The sequence below is a fragment of the Sapajus apella genome, unplaced genomic scaffold (assembly GCF_009761245.1).
Source record: "Sapajus apella isolate SASKATOON/1434 unplaced genomic scaffold, GSC_monkey_1.0 scaffold71, whole genome shotgun sequence".
NCBI lineage: Eukaryota > Metazoa > Chordata > Mammalia > Primates > Cebidae > Sapajus > Sapajus apella.
In genome coordinates, this window is record NW_022437011.1 from 8,206,305 (window position 1) to 8,226,959 (window position 20,655).

The 20,655-nt window shown below is 40.5% G+C and overlaps 1 protein-coding gene across 2 annotated transcripts in view; it reads left to right on the top strand.

Moving 5' to 3' along the window:
- Nucleotides 1-20,655, top strand: part of KDM3B (lysine demethylase 3B) — a 77,193-nt gene that overhangs the window by 9,453 nt on the left and 47,085 nt on the right. For both annotated transcript variants that reach the window (XM_032250397.1, XM_032250398.1), the window contains exons 2-6: nt 8,384-8,551; nt 11,086-11,199; nt 12,965-13,070; nt 14,893-15,017; nt 17,676-17,750. In XM_032250397.1, coding sequence (XP_032106288.1) covers nt 8,384-8,551; nt 11,086-11,199; nt 12,965-13,070; nt 14,893-15,017; nt 17,676-17,750 — 588 coding nt within the window. The remainder of the gene's footprint in view (nt 1-8,383; nt 8,552-11,085; nt 11,200-12,964; nt 13,071-14,892; nt 15,018-17,675; nt 17,751-20,655) is intronic.

Below are 20,655 nucleotides of genomic sequence, written 5' to 3' on the forward strand. Positions count from 1 at the left end.
CCCGCCACCCCAACAAAACGCCCAACAAAAAGAAGGGCGGGAAAAGGGGGAGGGCAGAGGTTGCAGTGAGCCAGGATTGCACCACTGCACTCCAGCAAAAAAAAAAAAAAAAAAAAAAAAAAAAAAGAGAAGAAACTCGATTGTCATGAATACCTTCCCTGGTAAGCTCATCAACCAGGGAAGATTAATTTCTGTTATAGGAGATGAGACTGGAGGCCTATACCACATGCAGACAGACAACCTTAGCTGTCACCTGTTCTTCTGAGGGCCGACTGATTTTTTTTTCTTTCCCAAGAATCATTTACTAAGCTGGGTGCAGTGGTGTGTACGTACAGGGAGGATCACTTGAGCCCAGGAGTTATACACATACACATACACACAATCTTAAATGAATAATGTATATGGTTTACTCTCCCCTAAGTTGCCTATAAGAAATATAGATATATAATTATTTCTATAATTTTATACTATAATTATGTAAAAATTATTTCTATAATTTCTATAGAATAAGAAAGCTTCTCAGTCTTACTGGGTTCTGGGTGTTTATTTTTCTTTCTTGTGATGCCCTGTACATGTAACAAATTTGTATACTTTTTCTTCTCTTAAACTGCTCACTGTCAGTTTATTTCAGTCACTTAACCCTCAGAAGGTAGAGGGAAATTTTCCCTTCTCTACACTTGCTTATCTACTGTACTAGATTGTAAATTCATGGAGATCAGGAAACGTGAATTTTTCTGTTTTTTCCTTTTCGATTCCCTGACCACTCTGTCTAAAAAAAGTAGAACATTTTGAAGCCCCTGTTAGGCTGATGTTCACTTCTGATTTATTATGGAATTTCTACTTTGTCACCCTGTTATATTTATAATCTTTAAATTTTTTCTTTTACATATTTTTATGGATATGGACTCATCTTGATACTGGAGTCATCTTGATATTGGAACTCCAATCGAGGATACACTGGTCTTTGGTTTTGTGATTTGCATCTAGGTTGTTTTCTTAAATTTGAAGCATTTGGTGTTTTGTTTTTCTGATTTTGAAGTAAAGCATGCCTATTATACAAAATGTAGAAATTATTCTAATAATATTAAGAAAAAAGCTAGACCTTGTAGTCTTAAAATCCATTATAAGGTACTCATTATATTTTGATATGTAATCTAAGCTGTTTTTAGGATTTTTTTTAAGTATAGTTGAATTCATACTGCATTTTTATTTTTATTTATTTTTTTCTTTTTGAGATAGAGTTTCACCCTTGTTGCCCAGGCTGGAGTGCAGTGGCATGATCTTGGCTCACTGCAACCTACACCTGGGTTGAAGTGATTCACCTGCCTCAGCCTCCCTCGTAGCTGGGATTACAGGTGCCCGCCACCGCACCTGATTTTTTTATATTTTTAGTAGAGACAGGATTTCACCATGTTGGCCAGGTTGATCTTGAACTTCTGACCTCAGGTGATCCACCTGCCTCAGTGTCCCAAAGTGCTGGGATTACAGGTGTGAGCCGCCGTGCCTGGTCTCATACTGTAGTTTTAATTTTGAGTTATGCTTTTTCATTTAATGTGGCAGATATTTTCTGGGGTTTTTGTTTTTTGGTTTTTTTTTTTTTTTTTTTGAGACAGAGTCTCACTCTGTCGCCCAGGCTGGAGTGCAGTGGCACGATCTTGGCTTACTGCAGTTTCCGCCTCCTGACTTCAAGTCATTTTCCTCCCTTAGCCTCCTGAGTAGCTGGGATTGCAGGTGCTACCTACCATGCCCGGCTACTTTTTGAATTTTAAGTAGAGATGGTATTTTGCCACGTTGATCAAGCTGTTCTCAAACACCTGACCATACGTGATCTGCACACCTTCGCCTCCCAGAGTGCTGGGATTACAGGTGTAAGCCACCATGCCCCGTCTGTTATTTTTCTTTTTTACTAAAAATTCTTCAATATATAGGTGGTTTTAATTTTCTTCGTGCTTTTCTGTATTTTCCACAGGTAACTGTTGTATTACTTGCATAACCCAAAAGAAAACAATAAATGCTCTGCAAGGAATTTGAATGTAATTTTATGAATGTAAAGTTTTTTGGCTAAGTAATTTAACTCTTCCCTTTGTTGGCTATTAAAGTTGTTTCAGATTTTAGGCTTTATCTATAATGCTATGGTGAGCATTTTTGTGAATAAAACCATTTTAATGTTTAGGGGTTTTTTTTGTTTTTTTGAGACAGAGTCTTGCTCTTGTTGCCCCAGCTGAAAAGCAGTGGCACAATCTCAGCTCACTGCCGTCTCAGCCTCCCAAGTAGCTGGATTACAGGCTCGTGCCACCACGCCCGACTAACTTTTGTATTTCTAGTAGAGACGGGTTTTGCCATATTGGCCAGGCTGCTCTTGAACTTCTGACCTTGTGATCCACCCGCCCTGGCCTCCCAAGGTGCTGGGATTACAGGCATGAGCCACGGCACCCAGCCTGTTTAGGGTTTTTTATAATAATTATTATTATTCCTTTTTTTTTTTTTTTTTAAAATTGAGATGGAGTTTCGCTCTTATTGCCCAGGCTGGAGTACAGTAGCGAAATCTCAGGTCATCACAACCTCCACCCCCCGGGTTCAAGCAGTTCTCCTGTCTCAGCCTCCTGAGTAGCTGGGATTACAGGCATGCGCTACCACGCCCAGCTAATTTTGTATTTTTAGTAGAGACAGGGTTTCACCATGTTGGCCAGGCTGGTCTCCAGACCTCAGGTGATCCTCCCACCTCAGCCTCAAAGAGTACTGGGATTACAGGTGTGGGCTACAGCACCTGGCCCTTTAGGGTTATTTACTAGGATTATGATCTAGAGTGGTATGATAGATACTGAGTATGTACATATTTAAGATTCTCGATATGTATCAGTTTTTGAAAAGTCACCCCAATTTTTACTCTAACCTGAGTTTGCTAAAGGAATAAGCATTTATCTGGAGCCCATATTCTGCTATGCATTTTAAGTCTTTATTTCCTGTAAACCTACAGGCAATCCTTAGAGGTCTTCATTGTCCCTATTTATAGGCAAAAGAAGTGAGGCTCAAAAAGCTAAAGTAACTTGCTCCAAGCTACACAGTTAAGAAGTGGGAGAGGTGGGATGCAAACTTGCATCTTTGTGATTCCCCAGCTCCTGAAAGCACTATAAGTGCTGGAGTTTTTATTCAGATTATTTCTGTTGTTCCCATGTACTTCACATTTAATTTATTCAGGATGTTAGAAAGTAGAAAAATTTGGGGATAATTGGTAGAAAGCTATCTCTTGAGAAATAAACTGTAAAGGGAAAACTTTTTTATTTGAAAACAGAGTATTCTACTCATGCGTCTTCCCCCACTTTGACAAGATATCCCACAGTTGTGTAAAAATTTTTTTAACAGAGTTCACATTTTGTTTGGAGTATAAGTAGAAAAATTGGAAATTTTAGGAACCTTGGAAAATTATCTTTGATTTCCTTTACGATCTCACAATCATCACCATATCCTGTTTTTATCTCTAAATTCTCAAATAATACTTTCCAGTCATACAGTATTCTTATTGGCTTAGGTCTTTTAAAAGCGTTATTCATGCTTTGTAATTGGTCTCCCTGCTTCCAATTTTTTCCCTTCATAATTTGTCTTCCAACCTAACCCCAAAGGTAATTCTTTCCTTTAAAAAAAAATTATAAATACTTTTTTTAGGCCAGGCACAGTGGCTTATGCTTGTAATCCCAGCACTTTGGGAGGCCAAGGCAGGTGGATCACTTGAGTTCAGGAGTTCGAGACCAGCCTGGCCAACATGGTGAAACCCCGTCTCTTAAAAATACAAAAATTAGCCGGGCATGGTGGTGCATGCCTGTAATCCCAGCTACTTGGGAGGCTGAGGCACAGAATTGCTTGAACCTCGGAGGCGGAGATTGTGGTGAGCCGAGATCCGGCCACTGCACTCCAGCCTGGGCAGCTGACTCTGTCTCAAATAAATAAATTCTTTAGGGATACGGCTCTTGTATTCTCACAAGCACAAGTGACTTCCTTCCTCATGTTACTACCCCCAACTCTGGGTCATGTAAGAACACTCCCTACTGCCCCACCGCAAACACACACACAAAACCTTTTAATGATAGTTGCATACACACACCCACACTTCCTTTTGGCAGCTAGATGAAGCCCTAATCTTCTATCCAAGTGTTCAAGGTCTTCCATATGTACTCTTAGCCTTTTTTTTTTTTTTGCCTCATTTACCACTGCTTCCTCCCCAAGTGTGTTAAGTAGTTCCTGGCCATCGTAGAACTTAACTGGGGCTTTTGTTGTCCTCACCCTCTATCAGTTCTCTGCACATCTGAACTGATCTTATGCCTTTGAATACCCACCATACTTTATTTTACCCTATTTCTATTTATCCTATGACATATTACTGCCCCAATAGTGCTTTACAATGGACCAAAGTGCTTTCGAATCTGTTTATTTTAATTTTCACAGCCAATCCGTGAGGTAAGAAAGGTGTGTCATATCACAAAAGAGGAAACTAAGGTTTGAGGAGAGTAAAGTAAGTTGTCCAAGTTTTTTTTGTTTGTTTGTTTTGTTTTGTTTTGTTTTAAGATGGAGTTTCGCTCTTGTTGCGAAGCAGGGAGTGCAATGGTGCGATATCGGCTCACTGCAACCTCTGCCTCCTGGGTTCAAACGATTCTCCTGCCTCAGCCTCTCGAGTATCTGGGATTACAGGCATGTGCTACCACGCCCAGCTAATTTTGTATTTTTTTTTTTTTCTTTTTCTTTTTCTTTTACTTTGGTCTTAGGACTCTTTAGTAGCACTCAACTAATTTTCTATTTTTAGTAGAGATGGGGTTTTTCTGTGTTGGTCAGGCTGGTCTTGAACTCCTGACCTCAGGTGATCCGCCTGCCTTGGTCTCCCAAAGTTCTGGGATTACAGGCATGAGCCACCACCCCCAGTCCAAGTTTTGCAAGAGAGTAGAACTGAGACACTAATTCAGGCCTCTTGGAACATGAGCTCCAAGCTTTGTACATTATGCTGCCTTTCTTGGTGCCTGAGTCTGCACTTAAATATGAGTTTGAATACATCTCTCTCTCTTTCCAGTTGCAAGTTACTTGAAGGCAGGGACTGTCTTATTCCCCTACAACATGTATGTATCTATGAATGAACCTATTTATGTATTAAATATGGTGCAGTTCAGTGTTCCGGCCTGCTTTTTTCTTTGTAAAAATCATTCTTCTCCTTTCTGAGCCTTGCATCCTCATCTTGTTTGTTTGTTTGTTTGTTTGTTTTGAGACAGAGTCTTGCTCTATCGCCCAGGCTGGAGTGCAGTGGCGGAATCTTGGCTCATTGCAACCTCTGCCTTCTGGGTTCAAGCAATTCTCCTGCCCCAGCCTACCGAGTAGCTGGGACTACAGGTGCCCACCACCACGTCCAGCTAATTTTTGTATTTTTAGTAGAGACAGAGTTTCACCAGGTTGGCCAGGCTGGTCTTGCACATCTGACCTTGTGATCCGCCCGCCTCGGCCTCTCAAAGTGCTGGGTTTACAGGCCTGAACCACCACACCTGGCCTCATCTACATCTTTTTATTAAGTAGAAGTGAAGCTTACTTGGAGTATTATAGATAATAAAGCTAGACCTTAATAATGAATTTAACTTCTGTGATAACTTTTCAGCAATGCACTTCAGTTTACAAGTATTTGTTGCCTGTGAAGAGATTAAGCTAAATGGTAGGCTACTGAGCTATGGTTCTATACTTTTCAAGTACAAATTTCCTGAATTTTCATATTATAATTCTTAATGTTGGTTACATGAGAACATATATATCAATAAAAGCTATTGTGAATTCAGTAATATTTTTCTTAATTTTTTTCACTGTGGTAAAATACACATAACAATTTTAATGAATGTGATTTTTTTTTTTTGGAGACAGAGCCTTGCTTCAAACTGGAGTGCAGTGGCATGACCTCGGCTCACTGCAGCCTCTGTCTCCCAGGTTCAAGCAATTCTCCTGCCTCAGCTTCCTGAGTAGCTGGGACCTACAGGCGCAAGCCACCACACCTGGCTAATTTTTGTATTTTTAGTAGAGATGGGATTTCACCATGTTGACCAGGCTGGTCTTGAACTCCTGACCTCAGGTGATCCACGGTGCCTGGCCTGAATTTGATTTTTATTAATTACATATGTCACACAGGCCAGACGCAGTGCCTCATGCGTATAATCCCAGCACTTTGGGAGGCCAAGGCGGGTGGATCAGTTGAAGCCGGGAATTCGAGACCAGCCTGGCCAACATGGCAAAATCCCATCTCTACAAAAAATGTAAAAATTAGCTGGGTATGGTGGTGCACATCTATAGTCCCAACCACTCGGGAGGCTGTGGCAGGAGAATCGCCTGAACCCGGAAGGCGGAGTTTGCAGTGATCCAAGATCGTGCCAGTGTGTTTCCCAAAAGCCAACAGAAATCCTTTGTTGATTGAGGGGACATAAATAAATACCCTGGCCATTTTGTGACCAGCTATATATTAGGCACTTGGGCATATCTGTTATAAATAGTGATAATCTATATTATGTAGCATTTTTATTTTTTATTTTTAGATGGAGTCTCTGTCACCCAGGCTGGAGTGCAGTGATGCCATCTCAGCTTACTGCAACCTCCGCCTCCTGCAACCTCCGCCTCCTGGGTTCAAGCAATTCTCTGCCTCAGCCTCCCGAGGAACTTGGATTACAGGCAGCTGCCACCATGCTAGGCTAATTTTTGTATTTTTAGTAGAAACAGGGTTTTACCATCTTGGCCAGACTGGTCTTGAACTCCTGACCCCGTGATCCACCTGCCTCGCTCTCCCAAAGTGTGAGCCCCCGCACCCGGCCGCATATGTAGCTTTTGATGCTGTGTTGACTCATGTTCAGAAGTCAGAATTTATATAGAAAGTCAAAGCTGGGGCCAGGAAGGGTAGTTCACACCTGTAATCCCAGCACTTTGTGAGGCCAAGGTGGGAAGATCGCTTGAGTCCAGGAGTTCGAGACCAGCTTGAGCAACATAGTGAGACCCTGTCTCTATAAATAATCAAAAATTAGGGGGATGAGGTGGTGTGCGCCTGTAGTCTCAGCTACCCAGGAGGCTGAAGCAGGAGAATTTCTTGAGCCCAGGAAGTTGACGCTGTAGTGAGCCATGATTGTGCCGCAGCACTCAGCTTGGGCAACAAAGTGAGATCCTGTTTTTTTTAAAAAAAAGTCAAATCTAAGCATAATATTGATTAGAAAAATGTAGCTTCATTTTGATGTGATCTGCTTTCAGAACTATATAAATAGAGTATCTACTTAAGTATATCCCAAGAAGTGGAATATCTGTTCAGGGAAGAAACAAAAAGCATTGTTGTGACTACAGCTAGTCTCAACCAGCAGATGTGAGCTTACTGCTGACACTTGAATTTAAGAATCCACATGCAGAGCTGGGTGTGGTGGCTCACTCCTATAATCTCAACACTTTGGGAGGCCCAGATGGAAGGATCAGGTGAGCCTAGGAGTTCAAGACTGGCCTGAACATAGGAAGACCCTATCTCTACCAAAATATTTAATTTTAATGTAATTTTAAATTTATAAAAGGATGGGCGTGGTGGCTCATGCCTGTAATCCCAGTACTTTGTGACACCGAGGTAGGCAGATCCCTTGTTCAGGAGTTCAACGTCAGCCTGGGCAACATGGTGTAACTGTGTCTCTACAAAAAATACAAAAATTAGCTGGACGTGGTGGCACATGCCAGTAGTCCCAGCTACTTGGGAGGCTGAGGCAGGAGGATCATTTGAGCATACGGAGGTTGCAGTGAGCTATCACACCATTTCACTCAAGCTTGTTGAGAGAGTGAGACCTTGTCTCAATCAGTCAGTCAATCAGTAGAATCCACACACAAGAGTAGGAGAGCAATGTTTTTCAGCGTTTATCTTTTTGAATTTTTGCTGTATACATGCATCATCTATTCAAAAAATAAACATTCGTAGTCATTTCAATAGAAGTACTAAAAATTTCTTCCTATTGGATTATGAGCTCTTTGAGACCAAGAAGTGTACCAGATTCCTCTCTGTATTCCTGAACCTAGCATATTACCTTATATATGGTAAGCCCTCAGCTAGTATGTGTAGATATGAATTAGAAACTAAGAGTTGCAAATTTCAGTAGAGACATGACTAAAAATTACTGAATGACTAGATAGTTCATGCCTCCTTAACTCTATCCCTCCTTTTCAGAATGGGGCTGAGACCAGCTTCCTGGCTCTGAAGATCAGTTTTTATTGATATCCATTAGAAGAACTTAAACACAATTTAGAATTATTCCTAGTCAGTTGTTCAGAACAATGGGGTTTATGTGCATGTATAAGTATTTTGTGAGATTTTTCCAAGTGTGACTTCCAAACTGCTTTTTATCTCTTTTTGCAGATCTTTGTAGAATTTGATGGCTGTAACTGGAAGCAACACTCCTGGGTAAAAGTTCATGCTGAAGAAGTTATTGTGCTTCTGCTGGAAGGATCTCTTGTATGGGCACCCCGTGAGGACCCAGTCCTTCTCCAGGGCACTCGAGTCTCCATTGGACAATGGCCGGCCCTGGTGAGTGGCTTTCACTGGGTGGGAACATATCTGAGCTTTACTCCTATAATATAACTATGTGTTAGGGACAGAGTGTGTGTAAGAGCTACATAGTTTGTCCTTAACTAATTTATTTATTCTGAAGTTACTAATGTAAAAATTAGGAGCAGTCTTTTCTCCCTTGTCCTCCAAAATGTTTTATATTAGATGATATTTGATATGAAAGAATTTTTTTTTGGCTGGACACAGTTGCTCATGCCTTGTAATCCTAGCACTTTGGGAGGCTAAGGTGGGAAGATCACTTAAGCTCAGGAGTTTGAGACCAGCCTGGGCAACATGGCAAAACCCCATCTCTACAAAAAATACGAAAATTAGCCAGGTCTGGTGGCACATGTCTGTGGTCCCAGCTACTTGTGGAGCTGAGGTGGAAAGATGGCTTGAGCCCAGGAGATCAAGTCTACGGTGAGCCATGATTGTGCCACTGCATCCAGCCTGGGTAACATAGTGAGACCGCTGTCACAAAAACAACGAAAAGAATTCTTTCACCTTTAATCTTATTTTTTTTTTTTTTTTTTTTTTTTTGAGACGGTGTTTCGCTCTTGTTACTCAGGCTGGAGTGCAATGGCACGATCTCGGCTCACCGCAACCTCCGTCTCCTGGGTTCAGGCAATTCTCCTGCCTCAGCCTCCTGAGTCGCTGGGATTACAGGCACACGCCACCATGCCCAGCTAATTTTTTGTATTTTTAGTAGAGACGGGGTTTCACCATGTTGACCAGGGTGGTCTCGATCTCTTGACCTCATGATCCACCCGCCTCGGCCTCCCAAAGTGCTGGGATTACAGGCGTGAGCCACCGCGCCCGGCTAAAGTAAGCTTTTGAAATATTATTTGTAATCTTTAAAGTTTTTTTTCAATTATGGAGTAAAACAAAATAGCATTATAAAATTTATTTTGTTTTATTATTTTATATTTTTGAGACAGGTTCTGGCTCTGTCACCCAGGCTGGAATGCAGTGGTGCAGTCACAGCTCACTGCAACCTCTGACCCCCAGACAAGACATCCTCGGCCGGGCGCGGTGGCTCACGCCTATAATCCCAGCACTTTGGGAGGCTGAGGCAGGCAAATCACGAGGTCAAGAGATCAAGACCATCCTGGCCAACATGGTGAAACCCCGTCTCTACTAAAAAATATGAAAATTAGCTGGGCGTGGTGGCTCTTGCCTGTAGTCCCAGCTACTCGGGAGGCTGAGGCAGGAGAATTGCTTGAACCCGGGAAGCGGAGGTTGCAATGGGCCAAGATTGCCGCCACTGCACTCTAACCTGGCTCCTGGCGACAGAGCAAGACTCTGTCTCCAAAAAAAAACAAGACATCCTCACACCTCAGCCTTCTGAGTAACTGGAACCACAGGCCCACAGCACTGCCCCCAGTCTAATTTTTGTATTTTTTTGTAGAGATGGTTGCTCACCATGTTGCCTAGGCTGGTCTTGAACTCCTGGGCTCAAGCAGTCCACCTGCTTCAGCCTCCTAAAGTGCTAGGATTATAGGCATGAGCCACTGTGCCCAGCTGTGTGTTATAAAATTTAATTGTGAGAGTATCCATTTGTTTCTGTCTGTTCTGTTAGCAAAGTATAGGCATAAATGGTAACTTCTAAAAAATCCTAATTATCATGTGGCTAACCAAATTAAATAAATAATATTCAAAACAAATATATTTTATCTATTGGTAGTATATATCATCACTTACTAAACTTTGTTTTTTGGTTTTTTTTTTTGTTGTTTTTTTGAGACGGTGTCACGCCCTGTCGCCCAGACTGGAGTACAGCAGGGTGACCTTGGCTCACTGCAATCTCTGCCTCCTTGGTTCAAGTGATTCTCATGCCTCATCCTCCCGAGTAGCTGGAATTACAAGCACGCACCACCATGCCCTGCTAATTTTTGTGTATTTAGTAGAGACAGGGTTTCACCATGTTGGCCAGGCTGTTCTCGAACTCCTGGCCTCAGGTGAGCCACTGCGCCCAGCCCTTTCATTTGTTTTTAAGGCCACTTTCCACTTAAACTTTTAGGAGAAGCTCTTTTGTAAGTGGATATGGGGTCTCTGCTTAACTTTTTTATAGGCTATTTATCTATGAAATGGTAATATGAATTAACAATGCATATTTATACTGTTAATTATTTTATAAATTTCAGAAAGATTTCAAGAGTTCTATAGATGATAACAGTATAACTGTTTATTCTGGGAATTTATTATAATTTAGCTCCCTTGAAGCCTGACAAGATTAGCCAGATCCCTAGGCCGAATTAGGAGAATTTCTAATTCCTCTTGTCCTTTTTAGCCAAGAAGAATATTGAGCTGACTTTCTGCATTCGTTAGCTTCACATGACTATTTGAGGGGCAGATGCTAGGTTGGGAATGTTTCCAAGGACTTATGCTTTAGCTTATCTATATTTACTGCAATGAAAGATACAATAATTCTTTCTCTGAAGTTAGAGATTTGTTTGAATTGCTATTTTTTTATTCCCAAGTTCTAATCAATTTCTTTTTATTGTACTTCACAGACTTTTACTCCCCTAGTAGATAAACTGGGCTTGGGTTCTGTGGTTCCAGTGGAATATCTTCTGGATCGAGAGCTTCGGTTCCTGTCAGATGCCAGTGGGTTGCATCTGTTTCAGGTATTTAACACTTGCTCTAGTCTTGAGCCTATTATTTCTCTCATTGCTAATTTCTTTGTTGATAAAATATAGGTGTTTCTCCTTTTCTTTTACTGGATGGGAACATATTAGCATTTCTTTTATTACTTCCTCCCATAAATATGCTGTGCCTTTTTTATTTTTTATTTTATTTGTTTGAGACAGAGTTTTGTTCTTGTTGCCCAGGCTGGAGTGCAATGCCGGGACCTCGGCTCACTGAAACCTCTGCCTCCTGTATTCAAGCAGTTCCCCTGCCTCAGCCTCCCAAGTAGCTGGGATTACAGGCATGTGCCACCACACCTAGATAATTTTTGTATTTTTAGTAGAGATAGGGTTTCACCATGTTGGTCAGGGTAGTCTCGAACGCCTGACTTCAGGTGATCCACTCACCTCGGCCTCCCAAAGTGCTGGGATTACAGGCATGAGCCACCATTCCTGGCATTTTTCCTCCACCTCCTGGTTTTAAGTGATTCTTGTGCCTCAGTCTCCTAACTAGCTGGGATCAAGGGTGCATGCCACCACACCTGGGTAATTTTTGTAGTCTTACTAGAGATAGGGTTTCGCCATGTTGCGCAGGCTCTTCTCAAACTGCTGGCCTCAAGTGACCTGCCTGCCTTGCTTTCCCAAAGTGCTGGGATTATAGGCATAAGCTACCATTCCCAACCTCTCTGTGCATTTTAAGGGATTTTTTTTTGCTCCCTTGAAAAGTACTTTTGGTGGCTGAGGCTTCTTCTTCTACACAGCCCTACCCCACCCTAAAACCACCCAAGACTTTAGACCACAATTCTTAGTCCTTTCAGAAGAGGTGGCTTCTCTGAGGTGGCTGTTTCTGTAACTTGAGTCCAAGGGGCCCTATACATTATTGACATCCAGGAGTTTGGACTGGTTCTAAGCAGCATGAAGTACTGTAGTTATAAGAAAAGGGACAAGTTAAAGTTAAGTTAAAGTTGAAACAAACCAGCATCTGAGTTACAGTTTTAGAATTTAGGAAAATATATTTATTTCTCACTGTAAGGGTTACTGTCTGCAGGAAAAAATGAGACACCTAAGTGTTTTACTCTCTTATTGAGACAGACAAGAGCAGTTATTTCCTAAACTGTGTTCTGGGAGATATTAATGATGATTTCTTTTTTGATATGTCTTCCCCCACTCATTAGGCCTCATTTCCTCTCAGTAACCTTGTTTTATTCATATTTATAATCCTAGTCCTTTATGAGAAAGCACTTAGTAAATGTTGGATAAATACTGAAATAAGCAAAAAGATTTACAAGGAATAAAATGTTTTGTGGTCAAATAAGTATGAGAAACACTGGCCTAAATAAGTTTCTTTCCAATATGACTTCTCAGAGCCTTTAATATGCTGTTGTATATAGAAAGATACATAATATTTCCTAATCCTAATTGATTCTGGCATCCTTAATTTTTGCAGAAATCTCATGAGACTAGAGTTCTTCTCTTTTTTTGCTGTTCAAGAGACAGGTCTCGCTCTATCACCCAGGTGGGAATGCAGTGGTGCAGCCATAGCTCACTGCAGCCTCAAACTCCTGGGCTCAAGTAATCCTCCTGCCTTGGCCTCCCAAAGTACTAAGATTACAGGCATGACCACCACATCTAGCCTGAAACTAAAGTTCTACAGATATTGTTTGGCAAACGTTGATATACAGCTCCTTAGGGTACGATTTTTCTCAGCTGATTAGATGTTTGCTATTCATTTTAACATTCAATTGTTTTCTTTTATCTTTACCAGATGGGAACAGATAGCCAAAACCAGATTCTTTTGGAACATACTGCACTGAGAGAAACAGTTAATGCTTTGATCAGTGACCAAAAGCTACAAGAGATATTCAGCCGAGGTAAGAACAGATAGTCTTCTGTCCCTGAACTCTGATTCAGGTGAATGATCTCTGTTGAGTGGGTCACCACGCAACCTTAAACATTGGTACTTATTTTCTTTTTGTGGGTAGAGTCAGATGCCACATGAAGGATTTAAAAAATAGTAATAAAAATAAAGAATTTCTCCAGTTTGCTGGATCTGTAGAATAGAAATCTCATTCTCTTTCCATCGCTTGTCTTATGGAGGTATCTGTAACTCAGATGAGACTGTTATTCTGTCTAAGGTCCATCCATCCCCTTAAAGATGCTCTTAGAGCAAAAACAGGATCTCATTCAGATCAGTGTTTCCTCTTCATTCTGCATTTCATGATATACAGTTTTATTGTGAGTTGAGTTTTAGTTTATTTATTTATTTATTTATTTTTTAGAGACAGGGTTTCACCATGTTGGCCAGGTTGGTCTTGAACTGCTGACCTCAGGTGATCTGAGCGTCCCAAAGTGCTGAGATTACAAGTGTGAGCCACTGTGCCGGCCGTTTTTTTATTTCTTAAGTATTGCCGTGTACTAGACAGTGTTAAGGCATTGGGGATATGGCAATGAATTAGAAAATCTTTGCTTTTGTTGAACTTACAGTCTGCAAGTTTCTCAAGCTCTAAAGACTTAACACTAACAAATCACAGCTTAGAGTGCAGAGTATAAAATAATGTATCCACAGACTCATTGACATTAAAAGCATGTTATTTTTAAGAATAAAAAGAATTATTAACTTTCAAGTTTAGATGCAAGTTTTGCCCAAGAGTCTACATAAAAGGTATTGGCTTCATTTATATTGCACATTTCACTCCCCTTCCTTTCTTGATTTCATAATAATCGTTATTTTCAGGGAAATAGTTTCCTTGTTTCTCTTTTGTCAGAATAAATCTAAACAGGTAAATATAGAAAAACTGACCTATTGAGGAAGGAAGGTGTCAGGATAAAATGATGTTAAATATTATCAAGGAAAGATATGGTGGAAGAAAGAGTATGAGGAAAATTGGTAGCAGAAAAGAAAATTGAGTGGACAGGAGAGGTGTAGGGAGTTATATATATATATGTATATATATAAAATTTATAGAAAAGTTACAAAAGCTTAATTATAGCTCTGAGAGAGAATATTCTAAAATTGGTAACGATTTAGCTATATAGTCTCAAACGTACAAGGATATGTGGGAGAGAGAAACTGTCCTTGGAGGACAGCTTAAATTGCAGGGTAACGTTACCTGCTGATAAAGTAATATATTTGAAACTCTGTGTTCCTAGGAAGACAGGTGCTATATTTGTTCAGACTATTATTAGTGCAGAAGGCTGGAAACCTCATAAATTGAACTCTCCACTCACTGTTATTGAAAGTCAGATACCAGAATGTAAGCGGTCATATATAACATAACATAATGTAACATAATAGCATATTCAACTTAGTGGCCTCCCACTTTTTTCATGTACAAGTCAGGTATCTAACTACATTTTCATACTGCTGTAGTCTTTTATTTGAAAGTTTCCTTTCCCTTCCTATGATACTTTCAGAACTGGAAGATTAAAACAAGGGGGAATTAGAGGGCTGGGAAATTCTAAGGAATTTTCAAATAAATGAAGAATTTACAAAGACTACTGGAAGAAACCATTCATGTTTTGTTTTTAAATTGCTGAATTTGTTAAATCTGGAAATGCTCATTTGTTCAATTCTATAAAAGGGGACCAAAAGTGCCAAATACTTACATTATCTAATTTTCCTTTGGCTTTTAGAAACAATTATGAAATATAGCTTAGCCAAAAATATTCAATACTGACTGATCTCACTTTTAGGTCCCTACAGTGTTCAAGGTCACAGGGTCAAAGTATACCAGCCAGAGGGGGAAGAAGGATGGCTCTGTGGTGTTGTGAGCCATCAAGACTCCATCACTCGTCTTATGGAGGTGTCTTTAACTGAGGTGAGACTCTGTTATTCTGTCTAAGGTCCATCCATCCCCTTAAAGAGAATGGTTTAGATAGGTGAGCACTTCATTTTGTATAAGATGACTTGGGTTTCATCTCTGGGTCTATTAATTAATAGTTGTATAACCCCTGTAAAGACTATTGAACTTTCTTAACTTCACTGTTCTCATTTATAAATTAGAGGTAAATATGTAAACCCCCACTGACCTTAAAACACTGTTTTGGGTCCTGAGATAAAGTATTTGAAAGTGCTCTGAAATCTGTCAAATAATCCACAATGTATAATAGTAGTAGTATTTCATCATATTCATAAAGGTTAGTAGTTAAAAGACTAGGCAGTTAGCATGTGCCTCTGTATTATTTCTGCTGCTGTGCCCTAGATGCTGAAAAAAAGAATTATTTTTAATAAACAGTAAGACCATAACATCTAGAGATACCTGGATAATTGTTTAGGATAGTTGTTTTTTGTTGACTAAAAATAGTAGATAAGTATTTTGAGAGAAACAAATATGTATTTATGACAACTTTAATTTCAGACTTGCCCTTAGCAATAACATATAATGTAAGCATAAGTGCTTTTTATGTATATCTTTATAAATTATTAAAGTAATAAATTCTCATTGACAAATTTCAAACAATACACATGTATATGAAGTAGATACTGAAGGCCACCCCTTCCCCTATGCTAAGTCACTCCCCTTAATGCCACCATTAAGAGTTTGGCATATTCTTCTAAATATTTTCTATATGTGTATGTATGTATAAAAATATGTGAAAATATATATATATGAGCTACCCAGTAACAAGAAATGAAGAAGCTACATCTACATTTATTGTTTTCCCATTTGGTGCAGTGAGCTCCAAGGGAGTGTGAAATTCTGTATTCCCAAGTAGAATCAATTCGAGACGATGCCTAGTTTAGTGCTCAGCATACAGTGTATTACTTCATAATTGTGTGTGTGTGTGTGTGTGTGTGTGTGTGTGTTTGGTTTTTTGAGACAGGGTCTCACTCTGCCACCCAGGCTGGAGTGCAGATCACAGCTCACTGTAACCTCCACCTCTTGGGCTCAAGCAATTCTTCCACCTCAGCCTCTGGAGTAGCTGGGACTACAGGCATGTGCCACCATACCCAGCTAATTTTTTTATTTTTTGTAGAGAAGGGGTCTTGCTATGTTGCCTGGCTGGTCTCAAACTCCTGAGCTCAAGTGATCTGCCCACTTCAGCCTCCCAAAGCGCTGGATTACAGGCATGAACCACTGCACCTGGCCAGAAGATTTATATATTATATTTATATGACATATATGATTTATATGGTATATAATTTATATGATATATATGATATAAAATTTATATGGTAAATAATTATATAAGTTACTTTATTAACAAGATCATATAATACATATATAATTTATCTTTTTTACTTAATTGTATATAATGAGCATTTTTGTATGTAAATGTAAGGATCTGTCTCATCCTTTGAAATAGATTCATTCTTTTCTACTACATGTATATATCATGACTAATCTAAAATTGATAAGATATTTAAATAATTGCCAATATTTTCACTAATACATATAATGTCATGGTGAACATCCATGAACATGTTTTTACATTATTTATTGGAATAAATTTATATGTATAATTGTTAGATCAAAGAATATGCACAATAAATTTGACGTTTTCTATCAAATTGCCCCCACCAAGTTTTAATTCTTTTTTTGAGACAGAGTTTCACTCTGTTGCCCAGGCTGGAGTGCAATGGCATGATCTCGGCTCACTGCAACCTCCGTCTCCAGGTTCAAACAATTCTCCTGCCTCAGCCTCCTGAGTAGTTGGGAATACAGGCACATGCCACCACACCCAGCTAACTTTTTGTGTTTTTAATAGAGATAGGGTTTCACCTTGTTGACCAGGATCTTCACCTCATGATCCACCCACCTCAGCCCCGCAAAGTACTGGGGTTACAGGCATGAGCTACCATGCTTGGCCTAGAGTGATTTTTTTTTTTGAGATGGACTTTTGTTTTTGTTACCCAAGCTGGGGTGTGATGGCACAATCTCAGCTCACTGCATCCTCTGCCTCTCAGGTTCAAGTGATTCTCCTGCCTCAGCCTCCCGAGTAGCTGAGATTACAGGCATGCACCACCACACTTGGCTAATTTTTTGTATTCTTAGCTAATTTTTTGTATTTTTAGCAGAAACTGGGTTTCACCATGTTAGCCAGGCTGGTCTCGAACTCCTGACCTCAGGTGATCCACCCATCTCAGCCTCCCAAAGTGCTGGGATTACAGGTGTGAGCCACTGTGCCCAGCCCTAGAGTGATTCTTTTAATGATTGTTGGTTCTGAAGGTTTTTTGTTTCATGATATACAGAATAGGAAGGTTTTAGAGAACAGGATTCGAAATTAACATCCCTAAAAGACATACTTTGACATTAATTCAACTCTTTCTTCATTTATTTAACAAATATTTGAATGCTTACCATATTCTATACCTGTTGTAGCAGTAAATGAGGCAGTAGAGATCTCTGCTGTCATGGAGCTTTCATTCTAGTAGGTGAGTCAAAACAATAAAGAGATAATTATATTAATTAGGAAATTGCATGATTATTTTTTATGGACAAGTCATTAAACACCTTTTTTACCTTCTACTGTAGAGTGGTGAGATCAAGTCGGTAGATCCCAGACTAATCCATGTGATGCTGATGGATAATTCAACGCCTCAAAGTGAGGTATAGTAATGGATTGTGTTTCTGAGCCGACTCATGAGCTTGCATTATCTTGCTGTGTGGATCCCTTATATATGTGTTCTCCACGGATGCCTTTTGAATTGTTCAGCTTTAGCCACTGTGCATTTTTTTACTTTCTCCACAGTCTGTCTAATTAAGGGGGGATATTCTCAAAAAAGAGACCTAGTTTGAGCACACCCTTTTAATCATGACATGTTCCCTAGTTCTTTTAAAATGCAAGGCGATTTTCTGCCTATATTCTGTCAGGACAGGTATATTTGAAAGATGTAGTCAGTTAAAAGTGCAATAAGCAGTAGTAATACTTGTGACCTACCCAGTAACAAGAAATGAAGGAGAAACTATGTCCACCATTTTTTTTTTCCATTCAGTGGCAGTTGAGTTCCAAGGAAGTCTGAAATTATGTATTCCCAAGTAGAATCAGTTCAAGCTGGTGCCTGGTTCAGTGCTCAGCCCACAGTGGATTGATTACTCCATAATTTTTTTGAACCAGGCCAACTTTTGGTTTATTCAGAATTAATATAACCCAAAAAAAATACATTAAAAATCTTTGGTCCAGGCATGGTGGCCCACACCTGTAATCCCAGCACTTGGAGAGGCTGAGGCAGGTGGATCACCTGAGGTCTGGAGTTTGAGACCAACCTGGCCAACATGGTAAAACCCCGTCTCTACAAAAATACAAAAAAAAAGAAATTAGCCGGGCATGATGGCGGGTGCCTGTAATCCCAGCTTCTTGGGAGGCTAAGGCCGGAGAATTGCTTGAACCCAGGAGGTGGAGGTTCTAGTGAGCTGAGATGGTGCCATTGCATTCCAACCTGGGGGACAGAGGGAGACTCTGTCTCAAAAAAGAAAAATCTCTGCCTGAACCAATCAAGTAATTCTGTGTGAATTTCTTTCAGTTGACCAGCTTTCCACCTATTCCTCACAGTATCTTAGCACCTCTGTAATACTGCTGTCTTGGCCACCCTTCCTAAGTATATAGTCCTTCCTCATCTTTATTCAGTCATTCTGACTTGCTAAAACAAGATCAGAGTAGGAAAAGAGAATTAGGGTTTTTGGGTTTTGTTTTTTTAAGAGACAGGGTCTTGCTATCTTGCCCAGTCTGGTCTCAGAGCCTCCCCAAAGTGCTGGGATTACAGGCATGATCCACTGCACCTGGCCAGGGTTAAGTTTAAAAACTGTTTACTACATGTAATAAATACTACCATGAACAGGGTAAGTCTCTTGGCTGTGTTTGCATAGCCGAAAACACCTGCTACTTTGCGTATTGGGACACCTGTTTTTGTTCCTTTCCTTATTTCATTCCTTCATTAAGCACATATTGTATGTCAGGTACTGTTCAGCTGGCCAAATACAACTGGGGAGTACTGGTCTCAATGTTATAGGCTGCTAACTCACATTAGTAGCTCACTGTAAGTAGGACTTACATATAAGTTGTTTAGGGACTAGTAGTAGGTTGCTGTGAGCCAGGCTCTGCAAGTTGGCTGGATGAGTTATAGGTGGGGTCTTTGGTGATGGTTTTTTTTTTTGTTCGTTTGTTTTTGTTTTTGTAATGGACTCTCACTCTGTTGCCCAAGCTTGAGTGCCGTGGTGCGATCTCAGCTCACTGCAACCTCCACCTCCCGGGTTCAATTGATTCTTCTGCCTCAGCCTCCCAAGTAGCTGGGACTACAGGTGCATGCCACCACATCCAGCTAGTTTTTGTATTTTTTAGTAGAGACGGGGTTTCACCATATTGGCCATGCTGTTCTTGCACTCCTGACCTTGTGATCTGCCCACCTTGGCCTCCCAAAGTGCCAGGATTATAGGTGTGAGCCACTGCGCATGGCGATCTTTGGTTTTTAGCAGCAGATGTTGGTTCTTCCTTTTTTGGTGTTAGCATATTACTGTTTTCTTTGTTAGCAAAGTACAATTATTTTTGATAGTTCTGCTAAGTTTTATAGTAACCCTTTTTAGAGATCCATGATCACCTTATCTCCTTTAAATGTAAGTATCAGTGAATGAACAAGAAAGAAAGAACAGAGTTCACTGATCGTGATTTACAACAGTGAAAACGGGGTGGTAATAGAGATTAAAGAAAAATCAAAAGAGGGAGCCAGGCACGGTGGCTCACGTCTGTAATCCCAGCACTTTGGGAAGCCGAGACAGGTGGATAACTTGAGGTCAGGAGTTAAAGACCAGCCTGCCCAACATGGTGAAACCCTGTCTCTACTGAAAATACAAAAATTAGCTGGGTGTAGTGGTAAACACTTGTAATCCCAACTATTCTGGAGGCTGAGGCAGGAAAATTGCGTGAACACAGGAGGTAGAGGTTATAGTGAGCCAAGATCATGCCATTGCACCTCATCCTGGGTGACGAGCGAAACTCTGTCTCAAAACAAAACAAAACAAAATCAAAAGAAAACAACACTTAGCAAACAGAAACAGTTCTTGAATGAAAGGTTTAGAGGCCAGGCGCAGTGGCTCATGCCTGTAATCCCAGCACTTTGGGAAGCCGAGGTGGGTGGATCACCTGAGGTCAGGAGTTCAAGACCAGCCTGGCCAGCATGGCGAAACCTTGTCTCTACTGAAAAAATACAAAAATTAGCCAATGTGGTGGCATAGTCTCAGCTCACTGCAACCTTCGCCTCCTGGATTCAAGCGGTTTTCATCAGCCACTCCAGTAGCTGGGATTACAGGCATGTACCACCACATCTGGCTAATTTTGTATTTTTAGTAGAGACAGGTTTCCACCATGTTGGCCAGGCTGGTCTTGAACTCCTGACTTCAGGTGATCCACCCACCTTGGCCTCCCAACATGCTGGGATTACAGGCATGAGCCACCATGCCCAGCCTGTTTAAGAGTTTTATAGAAGGAAATTAAAGGAGAATAGATGGTAATGAAGGTAGC